General features: G+C 46.4%; 1 protein-coding gene across 1 annotated transcript in view; it reads left to right on the top strand.

Moving 5' to 3' along the window:
- The window catches only part of MACROH2A2 (macroH2A.2 histone), a 54,369-nt gene that overhangs the window by 35,526 nt on the left and 2,657 nt on the right, over positions 1 to 16,186 (top strand). The window contains exons 7-8 of the mRNA XM_081241587.1: positions 8,479 to 8,563; positions 15,876 to 16,050. Of these exons, the coding sequence (XP_081097713.1) occupies positions 8,479 to 8,563; positions 15,876 to 16,050 (260 nt within the window). The remainder of the gene's footprint in view (positions 1 to 8,478; positions 8,564 to 15,875; positions 16,051 to 16,186) is intronic.

The following is a 16,186-nucleotide window of genomic DNA, read 5'->3' as shown; positions in this document are numbered from 1 at the left end:
CCACTGTAGGTATATAACACAGTTTGTTGATCCATTGTACCATTGATGGCACTGGGGCAGTTTCCAATTTGGGCTGTAATGAGTGGTGTTACTCTAAATATTGTTGTACATGTTTTGGGTAAACCTCTACATATATTTTAAGCTGAAATACTGAGAACACCATTGGTAAAAAGGAAATGGACATCTGGAAAAAGTTAGGTGGTCTGTAAGGCTATACACTGAGTTCTTTCACCAGTGGATTGCCACCTGTCCCGCGAGTGGTGGAGGCATCTGTTACTAGGCTAGGTGGAGGAACCTAGAGGCTAAGCTTCCAGGCACTAGAAATAATAAGACCATTTAGTCACCATCTCACCGATTTTTACAAGACAGAAATGGGCAAAGAAAGGGTTTTGTCCTTGGGATACAGGGCTTGCTTCTGAGGTAGGTGATTTGGGGCCAATGCTAGTAGCTCAGCCCTGGGTGGTAGCTGCCAGGCTCACCTGTGTTTCCCCCTTGGCAAAGGAGGCCACTTGCTTTGCTGAAAAGGAAATAAGATAGCACCGGGTGGGGGGTAACAAAAACAAAAAACAAACAAAAAACAGTATTACAGAGAAAGAGGATTTCTCTGGCACACAGAGATGGTGAAAATTCCTCTACTCTTCAAACGTAGCCCAGGCCCTACCAACTGCCCTCAACTCCCTCTGTGTGGAAAGACTCCCCCTCGTGGCCTTAATCTTGAGCTCTGGTTTTGGTTTTTGTTGTTGTTGTTGTTGTTTTTTGCGGTACGCGGGCCTCTCACTGCTGTGGCCTCTCCCGTTGTGGAGCACAGGCTCCGGACGCTCAGGCTCAGCAGCCATGGCTCACGGGCCCAGCCGCTCCGCGGCATGTGGGATCTTCCCGGACCGGGGCACGAACCCGTGTCCCCTGCATCGGGAGGCGGACTCTCAACCACTGCGCCACCAGGGAAGCCCTTGAGCTCTGTTTTGAAGTGTGTTCTAGCTTCTCTCAAACAAAACAAGTTTATCTTTTAAAGTTTTACCTTCTTTGTGATTTCTATAGTATTTGCATTTTTATATCAGGAAAACTATAAAGATATTTCTATTTTTTAAGGGGTGGGTGATGGTAGGATAGAAAAAACACTGGTATTGAAGCAAAAACTCGAGGTCAGATCCCAGCCTCAGTGGAGGTTCTGGAGCCAGCGTGGGTCTATGTCCTGGATTTAGCTGTGTGACTATAGGCAGTTTTCTTAACCTCTCTGAACCTCAGTTTCCTCATGTGTGAGGATAACAATAGTACGTGTCTCATAGAGGTGCTATGAAGATTAAATAAGATAATACAAAGAGGGAGCTTAGCACAGTGCCGGGCTCATAGGCTTTTGATAAATGATAGTCTCCTTCATGGTTGCAGAGTTGTTAGAAGGGGTCCCTCCCATCATGATTCCATTCTCCACTGCTGTCGCCCAAACCAATCTCCCCATGCAGATAAGGCCCTGATTTATTCTTCTTAAGACTTTATAAGTTATTACAGAAAAGTTCAAGCCTACACAAAAATAGCAGAAGAGTGTAATGAAACCCTACACACCCCATTGCAATCATCATCTACCCATGACCAAGCTCGTTTCAGCTCTACCCCCGCCCACATTCCCCCCACACATATTATCTGTGAATATTTCAGAATGACAAGGGCTATTTTTTTCCAACATACCATTATCACAAGACCACTATCACAACTAAAAAAAATTGAATTACTATCTTCAAATATCCAGTGTTCAAATTCCAACTGCATCATAAATGTCAATTTTTAAAAATTTGTTTATTTGATTCAGGCTCCATTAATTTCACACGTTACAATTGGTTGATAAGTCACTTATAACTCATTGGATTCCCCTTTGTCTCTCTCTTTTTTTCTTAGCAATTTATTTGTTGAAGAAGCTGGGCTGTTTGTCCTGTAGGGTTTCCCACAGTCTGGATTTTGTTGATTCCATCCTCCTAGTGTCATTAAACATGTTTCTTCTCTGCTTTTCTTATAAGTTGGTAGTTGGACCCAGAGGCTTAATTAGATTCAGGTTCAAAAACTTTTAGCAAGACTACTTGGGCAGTGATGGAACGTTCTCCCATCAGGAGGAGCCCCACTCTCTCACGATGCTCCTTCTCTAGTTTTGTCCATTTGTTAGGGGTCGCAAAGGGGAGATATTCTAATCCTAGATATTCTAATTCCTTCTTCACTTCCTCACTGGAGGCTTCCACACAGGGGAAGTCCCCTCATCAACTCTACAGGCTACTTTATTCCTAAATGTCTTCAGGGAAGAGGGTGGGCTCACCTTGACTTTTACATGGTCCCATTTGACCTCTGAAAGCAGAGCACAGCAGCCTAGACCTGTTTCCCCTGCGTCTCACAGTGAACTTGGCTACCAGCTTCAGCTACTTGGCCTTCTCCAGGCTTCTGTGACCCAGCAGATCGAAACTGGCCAGGGGTCTGAGGGGCAGAAAAGAGACTTAGAGGCACTTGCTATAGCCTGCGATCACCATAACCAAATTGCGTCATTGAAACCCAAGCACATTAATGGAGAAACGCCTCCACCCCCGCCTCAGTGGAGAGTGATTGCTGCAATCAATATTTTTCCTAAGTGATCTGCACATCATACTGTGCCCTTCCAAATATACTTGAGTGTCTGAGTGTGGAGTGGGGAAGCTCCCTCACTCAGCCTCTAGGGAAGCCTCTGAACTGAATAATAATAATAACAATAATAATCATCATCTGAATAATTATAACAACTAATAATAATAACCACAAAGAGAGAGAGAGCTGAGACTTGCCCCAGACATCCAGTTCACCAGATTCATTTGAAGATGAAAATGCATGAGGGGAAATACCTCATCTCCCACCCAAGAGCAGCAGTCATCCTGGTCTGGACAAGACACCCACATGTCATCTCAGGGGCATGAGGATCCCCTGGTGCACATAGGTGAGGCTCCTGCTGTGCTGGAGGTGGAGTCCTGCCATCTCCTGGGGGTTCCACTTGGCCTCTCTAGAAGCACAACCCTGAAATATGGCATAGAGAATTGTCCTACCGTCAAAAACTCGAGGGATTTCCCAGCAGAAATGTCCTTAGAGATTAGCCTTGCAAAGCTCTGCATTTTCCATTGGAAACCAAGGCCCAAGTTGGGGGAACAACATTCCAGGCTGCCCTGGGCCTGTGTCTGTCCTTTGGCCCCAGGGACTTACAACACATAGGTGGTGGTGAGATGGGAACAGGACCCCAGAGCTCTCCACTCAGAGGTTCCTGCTAAGCCATCTGTCACCTGGGGCCTGCTCCCCACCCCCCAGCAACAAGGTGGTGGCTGCATCCCCAAGGGTGGCTCTGGGACCCGGCTTAGGAGCTGGTGACAAGAGGCAGGCTGCAGGGTCTGTGAGATCCCCCCCAGTGTGGAGTGCTGCCGTCAAATCAAGACACTGAATTTAATCAGTACTACACGGGTACCAAACCCAGAGATCAGAACACCGGAGCCTCAATTTTTTGAAAAGATCACTTTAGGGTTGATGTCATGAGACTGCTTTATGGCCAAATCACCCCCTAAAAGTTAACGAGTTTCCATGGAATATGTCAATTGCCAACACTATAACTAGCACTGCTGATGGACTTTGATAGTACTCACAATGGTATAAGCTCTTCTCCCATTTTATGCCTCTCCTTATGTTTTTTCTTATGCTTCCTTTTTGCTCTCAAGAGGGATCCATCTTTTATATCTCCAGTATCATTTTCCTCTTCAGTAGAGACTTCTAATTCTAAATTAAATATCAAGTTAAGAAATAAAGACATAAGTTAAGGAAAATGAAAATCTTATTTATCTAACCCTAACCTTAAAGTTATAAATACCTTTGCTTTCTTTGCAAACTTTTTTTTTTTTTTTTTTTTGGCCATGCTGTGCAGCTTGTAGGATCTTAGTTCCCTGACCTGGGATTGAACCCGGGCCCTGGCAGTGAAAGCGCCAAGTCCTAACCACCGGACTGCCAGGGAATTCCCTCTCTGCAAACTTCTGAAGCTTCTTTTTTATTGTTGTCTTTTTGGATCATTTTTTCCTAAATAGATCTTTATTGGAGTATAATTGCTTCACAACACTGTGTTAGTTTCTGTTGCACAACAAAGCGAATCAGCCATATGCATACACATGTCCCCATATCCCCTCCCTCTTGCGTCTCCCTCCCATCCTCCCTATCCCACCCCTCTAGGTGGTCACAAAGCACCGGGCGGATCTCCCTATGCTATGCTGCTGCTTCCCACCGGCCAACTATTTTGCATTCAGTAGTGTATATATGTCGATGCTCCTCTCACTTCACCCCAGCTTCCCCCTCCCACCCCAAGTCCTCAAGTCCATTCTGTATGTCTACCTCTTTATTCCTGCCCTGCAACTAGGTTCATCAGTACCATTTTGTTTTTAGATTCTATATATATACATTAGTATTTGTTTTTCTCTTTCTCACTTACTTCACTCTGTATGACAAACTCTAGGTCCATCCACCTCACTACAAGTAACTCAATTTCGTTTCCTTTTGTGGCTCAGTAATATTCCATTGTATATATGTGCCACATCTTCTATATCCATTCTTCTGTCGATGGACATTTAGGTTGGTTCCGTGTCCTTGCTATTGTAAATAGCGCTGCAATGAACCTGTGGTACATGTCTCTTTTTCAATTATGGTTTTCTCAGGGTATATGCCCAGTAGTGGGATTGCTGGGTCGTATGGTAGTTCTATTTTTAGTTTTTAAGGAACGTCCATACTGTTTTCCATAGTGGCTGTATCAATTTCCATTCCCACCAACAGTGCAGGAGGGTTCCCTTTTCACCACTCCCTCTCCAGTATTTATTGTTTGTAGATTTTTTGATGATGGCCATTCTGACCGGTGTGAGGTGATACCTCATTGTGGTTTTGATTTGCATTTCTCTAATAATTAGTGATGTTGAGCATCTTTTCACATGCCTCTTGGCCATTTGTATGTCCTCCTTGGTGAAATGTTTATTTAGGTCTTCCACCCATTTTTTAACTGGATTATTTATTTTTTTTGATATTGATCTCCATGAGCTGTTTATATATTTTGGAGATTAATCCTTTGTTGTTTCATTTGCAAATATTTTCTCCCATTCTGAGGGTTGTCTTTTTGTCTTGTTTATGGTGTCCTTTGCTGTGCAAAAGCTTTTAAGTTTAATTAAGTCCCATTTGTTTATTTTCATTTTTATTTCCATTACTCTAGGGGGTGGGTCAAAAAAGATCTTGCTGTGGTTTATGTCAAAGAGTGTTTTTCCTGTTTTTCTCTAAGTGTTTTATAGTGTCTGGTCTTACATTTAAATCTTTAATCCACTTGTAGTTTATTTTTGTGATGTTAGGTAGTGTTCTAATTTCATTCTTTTACATGTAGCTGTCCAGTTTTCCCACCACCACTTATTGAAGAGGCTGTCTTTTCTTCATTGTATGTCCTTGCCTCCTTTGTTGTAAATTAGGTGCCCATACGTGCATGAGTTTATCTCTGGGCATTCTATCCTGTACCATTGATCTCTATTTCTGTTTTTGTGCCAGTACCATATTGTCTTGATCACTGTAGCTTTGTGGTATAGTTTGAAGTTGGAGAGCCTGATTCCTCCAGCTCCGTTTTTCTTTCTCAAGATTGCTCTGGCTATTCGGAGTCTTTTGTGTTTCCATAAGAATTGTAAAATTCTTTGTTCTGATTCTGTAAAGAATTCATTGGTAGTTTGATAGGGATTGCATTGAATCTGTAGATTGCTTTGGGTAGTATAGTCATTTTCACAATGTTGATTCTTCCAATCCAAGAACATGGTATATTTCTCCATCTGTTTATGTCATCTTTGATTTCTTTCATCAGTGTTTTACAGTTTTCTGAGTACAAGTCTTTCGCCTCCTTAGGCAGGTTTATTCCTAGGTATTGTATTCTTTTTGTTGCAATGGTAAATGTGAGTGTTTCCTTAATTTCTCTTTCTGATTTTTCGTTGGTGGTGTATAGGAATGCCAGAGATTTCTGTGCATTAATTTTATATCCTGCAACCTTACCAAATTCCTTGATTAGTTCTAGTAGTTTTCTGGTGTCATCTTTAGGATTTTCTATATATAGTGTCATGTCATCGGCAAACAGTGACAGTTTTACTTCTTCTTTTCCAATTTGTATTCCTTTTATTTCTTTTTCTTCTTCTCTGATTGCTGTGGCTAGCACTTCCAGACTATGTTGAATAAGAGTGCAAGAGTGGACATCCTTGTCTTGTTCCTGATCTTAGCGGAAAAGCTTTCAGTTTTTCACCCTTGAGTATGATGCTTGCTGTTGGGTTTGTCATATACGTTTACACGTTGAGTTAGGTTCCCTCTATGCCCATTTTCTGGAAAGTTTTTATCATAAATGGCTGTTGGATTTTGTCAAAAGCTTTTCCTGCATCTATTGAGATGATCATATGGTTTTTATTCCTTAATCTGTTATTGTGGTGTATCAAATTGATTGACTTGCGTATATTGAAGAATCCTTGCATCCCTGGGATAAATCGTATTTGATAATGGTGTATGATCCTTTTAATGTGCTGTTGGATTCTGTTTGCTAGTATTTTGTTCAGGATTTTTGCATCTATGTTCATCAGTGATATTGGTCTATAATTTTCGTTTTTTGTGATATCTTTTTCTGGTTTTGGTATCAGGGTGATTGTGGCTTCATAGAATGAAGTTGGGAGTGTTTCTCCCTCTGCAATTTTTTGGTAGAGTGTGAGAAGGATCAGTATTAGCTCTTCTCTAAATGTTTGATAGAATTCGCTTGTGAAGCCATCTGGTCCTGGACTTTTGTTTTTTTTTTTTTTCTTTTTTTTTTTTTTTTTTTTCTTTTTGTGGTATGCGGGCCTCTCACTGTTGTGGCCTCTCCCGTTGCGGAGCACAGGCTCCGGACGCGCAGGCCCAGCGGCCACGGCTCACGGGCCCAGCCGCTCCGCGGCATATGGGATCCTCCCAGACCGGGGCACGAACCCGTATCCCCTGCATCGACAGGCGGACTCTCAACCACTGCGCCACCAGGGAGGCCCTGGACTTTTGTTTGTTGGAAGATTTTTAATTACGGTTTCAATTTCGTTACTTGTGATAGGTCTGTTTATATTTTCTAATTCTTCCTGGTTCAGTCTTGGAAAATTGTACCTTTCCAAGAATTTATCCATTTCTTTGTGGTTGTCCATTTTATTGGCATCTAGTTGTTTGCAGTAGTCTCTTATAATCCTTTGTATTTCTGCAGTGTCAGTTGTGATTTCTCCTTTTCATTTCTAATTTTATTGATTTGCTGTGGAGGGCGGGGCCTAAGCAAGATTTGAGTGGTGGCCGGGGCCTATGCTTAGGACCCACAGGGCTGGAAAAGGCCCTGGGGTCTGTGGAGGGTGGGGCTTAGGCTCAAGGAACGGAAGGGGCCCAAGCGTGCACCCCACCCCTGGTCTCAGAGGCTGGAGGACCTCACCTGGGAGCCCAGCAGGATTCCTGGGCTCGAGTGGGTGGGGCAAAGCCCTCCTCTCCTCTCCTGCTCTTGAGGTCTGGGAGGGCCCCTCCCACCTGCCTCTCCTGATCTCCCTGGCCTCCCTCCTATGCCCCCAGGACCCACGCAGCCTGGATGGGGCTTTGTGGAGTGGGGGAGCCGGCTTGGGAGCTCAGCAGGCTCCCTGGCCCGAATGGGCCAGGCAATCACCCTCTGCTCCTCTCCAGCTCTTCCCAGAGAGTCCCTCCTGCCTGCCTCTCCTGATCTCCCTGGCCTCAGGGGCGCCGATCCTGTCTGGTCTCCACTTCTCCTCCCCCTTAGTCCCCCTGCGTCCTACTGGTTCACTTTGGGGTTCCTCCCGTCTCCTTGGGCGTCAGAATCCGCCACCAGTGGCCGGCAAGTGCGCTAGCTGTGGGGAGATGCTAACTCCGCATCTTCCCTAACCACCATCTTGACTCCCCCTCCTTGAGTCATTTTTAAAATCTCTGATTTGGGAGTGAGACATTCTTTATCTTCAGAGCTACTTCTTTTCCTCTCCCCTGTTCTGACAAAAGGTCCTGGACCTGCCTTAATAACTTTTGCTGCTTGTGCTTTGTTTCACATTCCACAAAAGCAAACCCCTTCGGATCTCCAGTAGATGACTTATAATGTGATATACTTACAGAAACAACATTGCCACGTTTCCCAAATACTCTTTCAATCCAGCTGTGATTAACATTTTGGGGAAGTAACTCCTATGATACATTAGAAGCAATATTACATAAAATAAAATATTAAATAATTCTTTAAAGAAAAGAGTTTGCTAAAATCTAAGTCCTGCTGGACAGAAGCCCAGGGACCCCTGTCACCAGTGACCACTGGCAAACAGGATTTCAATTGCAAAGTTTGATTCTTACTTTCTAAGCAATTTTTTTAAGACCTAGTAAAACTCTGTCAGTGTAATTAATGACTGAAAAGAGCAACCACAATGGATTTCCATTGTTTCCTTCGCAGGTAAGGCCTTGGAAAAGGCTGGGGGGAAAGAGTTCTTGGAAACAGTAAAGGAGCTTCGCAAGTCCCAGGGCCCTTTGGAAGTAGCTGAAGGTAAGTGTGGAATCAGGCCATGTTCTCTGCACAGCCTCACCACCTTCCCTTCCAGCATGACATGCTTCACGCACATTCAGTTTGCAGAGCAAAAGAGGCCATAACCAATCAGGAAGCTATTTTAGCATCTCTCAGATAATTTGAGCAGGCCTGCTTAGATCATTTCTTACACTCTGGGGACTATAAAGTGTCTGGATAGTTCAAGCCAATTTGCATCCCAGCTCACCCCAAAATGGTCCAGAGCGATTGGGTAACTTTGTGTGTGTGTGGAAAATACACATGACAAAATTTACCATTGTAACCTTTAAACATTGTACAATGTGGTGGCATTAAGTACACTCAGTGCTTTTCCTCCATCAACAATATCTAGTCCCAGAACTTTTTATCACCTTCTGTGGAAACCCCACACCCATCAAGTAGTCACATCGTCCCTCCCCCAACCCCTGGCAACCACCAGTCTGCCTTCTCTTTTGATGGATTTGCCTCTTCTGGATATTTCATGTAAGTGGAATTGTATAATATGTGATCTTCTGTGTCTAGCTTCTTTCACTTAAAATGTTTTCGAGGTTCATCCATGTTGTACCATGTATCAGCACTTCATTCCTTTCTACAACTGAATACTATTCCATTTGTTTATCCATTCATCACTTGGGTTGCGTCCACCTTTGGCTATTGTGAATAGAGCTGCTCTGAACATTTGTGCACAGGTTTTTGTTTGAACACTTATTTTCAAGAATATTGGGTAACTTTTTGACAGGTAGGCCCAACTTCAGATCCGTGTCCCCGCCCACCTCCAGGGACCATCTAGTCAGTGCCAAGTGCTATCCTGGTGCTGGGGCTCCAAAGACAAATAAAACCCACTCCTGCTCTCAAGCACTGGACAGTCGAGGAGGAGAGACAGACACACAAGTGGGGCACAGAGAGGGAGCCATGCTCTCTGCTTGGGGGATTTGGGGAGGCGCCAGGGAGGATATAAGACCTGTGTGTGAGAAGGCTCAGTCAGGAGCAGCAGGGAAAAAGAGAGGAATAGCAGCCAGAGATGAGCCTTGCCCTTGGGCTGTGCTAAGGGTCTGGATTTGACCCTATACAGATGGGAGTAGGAGCCGGGGGCTGTGATGATCAGATTTGATAGCTAGAAAAGTAATGGGGCTTCCGGTCAAGAAAGAACATGAGTCCACACTTTACAGTCTGCACATACCACTCCCCATACGATGATAGATAGAATTTCCTTTTTAAAATTTTAAGACAGAGCCACACTGAAATATAAAATAAATATCCAGGACTTCCCTGGCGGTCCAGTGGTTAAGATTCTGCACTCCCAATGCAGGGGGCACAGGTTCGGTCCCTGGTCAGGGAACTAAAATCCCACGTGCCACATGGCGTGGCAAAATAAATAAATAAATAAACATCCATGTGGACAGAGAAGAGCTGCAGGCAGCAGCAGCAGGGGGACGTGGAAGCCGCGGGCTGGGCTCTAGGTCTGGTAACATGCAGAGCCATCAGGAGGTCAACTCTTACCTGCTCATGGGACCAGAGTCACCTCATGCTTGGAGGGGACCAGAGCCAGGCTCGCTGCTCAAAGCAAGGGCTGGATGCAACTCCCAAGCTCTTACAGGAAGCCAAAGCTCTGACCGCCACCCAGGGCTATGGCTCGTGTTAGATCTGTTTTCTAGAGTAGCAGAAGGGAGCAGAGAGGCCCTCGCCCAGGCCCAGGGCCACGTGGCCCACTGGCTCAGCGTCTGGATCTACCGCCTCCCCTATATGACCACGAGACAGAGCCCTGAATCATCCTTGTAAGACAGGATCCTAACTGCGGGGGTCTTGCAAACTGCCTGATGGGGTGGGAAGGAGAGAAAAATAGCTTCTCTACATAGAGTGAGAGCCTCCAACGCGCTTCTAAACAGTTCCAGAAGCAGAAAATAGGAGGTAGACAGGCAGTATGTGAAAAGATGAAGAGATATAAACTACTATGAGTAAAATAAATAAGCTACAAGGATATATTGTACAACACAGGGAATACAGCCAATATTTTATAATAACTTTAAATGAAGTATAATCTATAAAAATTTTGAAGCACTATGTTGCACACCAGAAACTAATATGTTGTAAATCAACTATCCCTCAATTAAAAAAAAAAAAAAAAAAAAAAAAAAGATCATGGCTGAGAATTTTCCGGAATGAAACCCACGAGTCCTCAGGTTGAAAACACTGAGTATATTAAATCAAAATAAATCCAAAACCTGGCCCATCAGGAATTCCCTGGCAATCCAGTGGTTAGGACTCCATGCTTTCACTGCCGAGGGCTCAAGCTCAATCCCTGAGCAAGATCCTGAAAGCCATGCAGTGTGGCTAAGCCAAAAATAAAACCAAAAAAAACCAAACAAAACCTGGCCCATCGTGCTGACATCTCTAAAGTTGAAAAATCAGGAGAAACCTGAAAAGCAACCCAACGAAAGGCAGAGTGTCTGTAAAAATGGTTCTCCTGACAGCCGACTTCTCATCAGTAACGACGCATGCTTGGAGACAGAAAAGAAGTATCTTCAAAGCACTGAGGGGAAAAACTGTCAACTAAGAAGTCCATGTATTACTCTGTTATTATTCAACAGGGAGGGTGAAAGATGCAGAATTACAGACATGCAAAAATTGAGAGTCAGAAGCCCTCAGACTCTTGCTGAAAGGACCACAGAGGCCTCACTGGGAAAACAGAAGTGAATCCAGAAGGAAGGAGAGGGCTGCAGGAAACAAGCATGAGCTAAGAAATCGGGGCATATCTGTCAGGTCTAAGTATCCATGGCCCTGGGACCAAACAGTGGTAGCTCCCTGGGAAGAAGGCATTGGTGAGGGTGAATCTGGAAAATGGGAGACAGTTCATCAGGGTCTAACACCATATTTCATTTAGTTTCAAAACACCATCAGTTGTAAGATATGCCCTTATTGTAAGAAAGAATAAATTTCCAAGATGGAGTGTCCAGTAGGAGACCCCACACAAAGCCAGGACACATTCAGTTTAAGAGCTAGCAAGACATGAACTACCATGCAGTTGTAAGATATGCCCTTATTGTAAGAAAGAATAAATTTCCAAGATGGAGTGTCCAGTAGGAGACCCCACACAAAGCCAGGACACATTCAGTTTAAGAGCTAGCAAGACATGAACTACCATGCAGAAAGGGCAGCAAGTACTTTTTTTTTTTTTTTAATAAATTTATTTATTTATTTTTAGCTGTGTTAGGTCTTCATTGCTGGGCGCAGGCTTTCTCTAGTTGCGGCAAGCAGGGGCTACTCTTCCTTGCTGTGCGCAGGCTTCTCATTGCAGTGCTTCTCTTGTTGCAGAGCATGGGCTCTAGGCACGCGGGCTTCAGTAGTTGTGGCTCGCGTGCTCTAGAGCGCAGGCTCAGTAGCTGTGACGCACGGGCTTAGTTGCTCCGCGGCATGTGGGATCTTCCTGGACCAGGGCTCGAACCCATGTCCCCTGCATTGGCAGGTGGATTCTTAACCACTGTGCCACCAGGGAAGCCCCAAGTACCTGTCTTGACCTTGGCATTGGGTGGACCGAGGGGGACAAAAAACCTCACTAGGGAACTTGAACCACAAGCTGGTACTCCTGTGGATTTGCAGCCGAATCCACTGCGGCCCAAAAACCTCAATCAGGAAAGTTAGTGGGACATGACCTGGGTATGGTAGGGTCCCCAGGTGACACAGAAGTAAATGCAACTTCCCTCTGGAAGAACTCATCTCAATCCAAGCCCACCGCCATTGTAAAATGCATCCTGATTCCAGCCAGGAAGGTGGATGGGACAGGGGTGGGAGGTGGCGGTAGAAATGAAGCAGATGGGCCTGGAATGAGACAAGTCAGAGGAAACCGACAGGTGGTGCCGGCGACAGAGATGGAGAAAGGGGAATCAGGCTTCGGGAGTGAAGGATGATTTTGTTGGGCACATGTTGGACCTGGGGCACCAGCAATGTCACTGGTAGGCAGTTGGTGAAAACTGAGGACGAAAATGGTTTGCAGATGGCTGTTTAAAAGCCAGGGCCAAGCACCTCGGGCAGCAGAGAGAAGAGCACCGGGCCTGGGCGGGCAGGGAGAAGAGGGGCTGTTGCAGGAGCCTGAGACAGGAGGGAAAGCACAGTGTCATGGAGACCAAGGATTAGCAGCAGCAGCTTCCCAGCCGGACAAGGAGCCACCCTGCAGTCCCCTTCGCTGCGGTGACCCTGAGAAGGTGCGCTCGCCTGAGGAAAGGTTCTGGAGGCCCTTTGCAGCTGCACTGCCATCCTCAGAGCATGGTCTTCACCAGGTGACATCACATCACATAAAGAGTATTAGCAGATGCTTCTACCAAATATCAGTGTCCCAAGCCCCGAGATCACTTGACCTTGACCTTGGCACCTGTAACGACACTATAAATTGTTACAACTACAAGCTAAGGTTTCCATTTCCAGTTGCCATGGAAATACTTTGTTTTAGGCTGATGTGCTATCATGGACTACCTTCAAAATCTAGCGTATGGGGGCCTCCCTGGTGGCGCAGTGGTTGAGAGTCCGCCTGCCGATGCAGGGGATACGGGTTCGTGCCCCGGTCTGGGAGGATCCCATATGCCGCGGAGCGGCTGGGCCCGTGAGCCATGGCCGCTGGGCCTGCGCATCCGGAGCCTGTGCTCCACAATGGGAGAGGCCACAACAGTGAGAGGCCCGCATACCGCAAAAAGAAAAAAAAAAAAAAAAAAAAAAAAAATCTAGCGTAAATAGCGGGCGTCAGAAGGATGAGAAGGCGTGCCATTTTTTTCCTGATTAAATGTTTGACTTAACATTACCGTTAGTGGTATATTCCTCTTATTTAAAATGACTTTAGGGCTTCCCTGGTGGCGCAGTGGTTAAGAATCCGCCTGCCAATGCAGGGGACATGGGTTCAAGCCATGGTCCAGGAAGATCCCACATGCCACGAAGCAACTAAGCCCGTGAGCCACAGCTACTGAGCCCGCATGCCACAACTCCTGAAGCCTGTGCACCTAGAGCCCGTGCTCCGCAACAAGAGAAGCTACTGCAATGAGAAGCCTGTGCACGGCAAGGAAGAGTAGCCCCTGCTCGCCGCAACTAGAGAAAGCCCACGCGCAGCAACGAAGACCCAATGCAGCCAAAAATAAAATAAATAAATTTATTAAAAAAAAATAAAATGACTTTAACATTAAAAAGAATACCATTCAAGGGCTTCCCTGGTGGTCCAATGGGTAGGACTCCACGCTCCCAATGCATGGGGTCTGGGTTCGATCCCTGGTCAGGGAACTAGATCCTATGTGCCGCAACTAAGACCCGGCACAGCCAAATAAACGAATAAATAATAAATATATATATATATATATATATATATATATATATATATATACCATTCAGCTGGTAACATGATCATTACGCGGTGTGTAAAGAGCTGGAGTCTCTCCAGCACATGAGAGCAGTAAGGGCCTCAGGGAATTTGCCCCAAGCAGGAAGGGCCCATCCCCAGGGTACTGGGTTCCCTTGGACTACAAGGCCGACAGGGACGTTCCATTTCTGGTGTACAAATGTACAAGGTCATAGAGTCAACCAGTCATGCCCACTGCCTCCTCAGTATTTATATTGACTGATTCCTTCACCCACTCATTCACTAATCAGATGGTTGGCACCAGCTGGGCACTGGGGAGGCGAGGCATTCACAGCCGTAGCTGACAGGCAGGGGACGCTCCTTGCATTTGTCTCCACCAGCCCTGGCATGTGCAGTCACAGCCTCTTCAGCACTGTGGGCGCCCTGGCATGTACAGTCACAGCCTCTCCAGCACTGTGGGCGTCACTAGGAAACACGGCTCACATGCTGGGTGGCCATTATATTTCAAATAAGTCTTTCAAACCAACCCCACACACTGCCCTAAAACAGACACACACACATTTGTTACAAACACAGCCCGTAGCAGCCACAGCCTGCCCGAACTCCCCCAGGCTCCCAGAGCCTGGCCACTGCGGGAGGGTTGGGGACCTTTGCTACACCCGGCTCCTTGAGTGGCACAGAGCCCCAGCTCCACAAGGTGGGCAGCTTAGGGGCAAGCAGCATGTGGGGTCAGAGTGGCCAGTGGATCAGGCCCAGCCCCTTCTCCAGGGATCAACGGCCACAGGGACTTACCTGGTGTTCCTCGTCATCAGCTCTGTCACTGATGGGAAATGGGTTCGGCGGGGGGTGAAAAATAAAAGTAGGGAGTATGAACTGAAATTATGAGACAAGGCAGGCATAATCCAATTTCACAACTCGCTGTGAACACTTGCTCCCTGTAGGCTCCTCAGGTATGTAGAGATGATCGAAAGGACAATCCCTGTCTGAGGATGTGTACAACCCAGTAGATGGGTTCTAAATTTATGCAGGGTCCTCAAATCACCAAGCGCAAGGCCTGCATCAGACCTACCAAGTCAGGATCTCAGACGGGGCACGAGGGGAGGGCTTGTCCGTTTTTAAAAAGCCGTTGCATTGGTTTCCAATCGCTGCTCTAACAAATTAGCACAAACTTGGTAGCAACAAACAACACAAGTGTATTGTGTTAGCGTTCTGGAGGCAGAAGTCCGCAATGAGTCTTTTTTTTTTTTTTATAACCTTTGTTTTTTTAGGCAGTTTCCTTGTCTGTTTGTTTTGGCCACGCTGCGCAGCTTGCAGGACCTTAGTTCCCCAACCAGGGATTGAACCCACGTCCTTGGCGCAGTCCTAACCACTGGACTGCTAGGGAATTCCCCACAATGAGTCTTAAGAAGCCAAAATCAAGGTGCTGGCAGGGCTGGTTCGTTCTCAGAGCAGCTGTCCCTTGCCTGTTCCGGCTTCTAGGCTCCTGCATTCCTTGGCTCCTGGACGCATCACTCCAAGCCCGGTTCCTTCATCACAGCGCCTTCTCCTACCTTTGACTTCCCTGCCTCCCTCTTATTAGGACCTGTGTGATTACACTTAGGGCTCAACTGGAGAGTCCAGGGTAAACTTCTCATCTCACAGTCCTTCACTTAATCACCCCAGCAAAGACCCTTTTGCCATGTAAGGAAACATTCACCATTTCCAGGGATCAGAGACGAGTCCACTGTGTACCTCTGACTAGGAGTCACCTAACCCGTGGCCAGAGAAGGCAGAGCATGTGAGAGCCTGTGACATGCCACATCAGCTTTCAGTGTGTTTACCCAAAGCTTGTGCCAACTGTCAAAAGCAACTCTGATACAGCTCCTACTCTCCTAAGAGGGACCCAGGTGATTCAGCCTAACCCCCTGGCTTAAGGTGAAGATGTAGGAAATAACCGGAGGCATTTCTCTCGTGTCCCAGCCGCCGTCAGCCAGTCCAGCGGACTTGCAGCCAAATTCGTCATCCACTGTCACATCCCTCAGTGGGGATCCGACAAATGTGAAGAACAGCTTGAAGAGACCATCAAGAACTGCCTGTCGGCAGCAGAGGACAAGAAGCTGAAGTCGGTGGCATTCCCGCCCTTCCCCAGCGGCAGGTAAGATGTTCTCCTCCAGGGGGGTGGCAAGGGTGCTGGGTCCGCTTGTCCAGCCTTCTCGCTGGGGACCAGCTGCTCCCCCACTTGGTCACATCCAGTCTGGCCATCCCAGAGGACGTGATCAAGGGCCGCCAGC

Source organism: Mesoplodon bidens (genome assembly GCF_964165515.1).
Source record: "Mesoplodon bidens genome assembly, chromosome: 1".
Classification (NCBI taxonomy): Eukaryota; Metazoa; Chordata; class Mammalia; order Artiodactyla; family Ziphiidae; genus Mesoplodon; species Mesoplodon bidens.
Note: the sequence above shows the minus strand (reverse complement) of the source record. Positions and strands in the feature narration are given on the sequence as shown.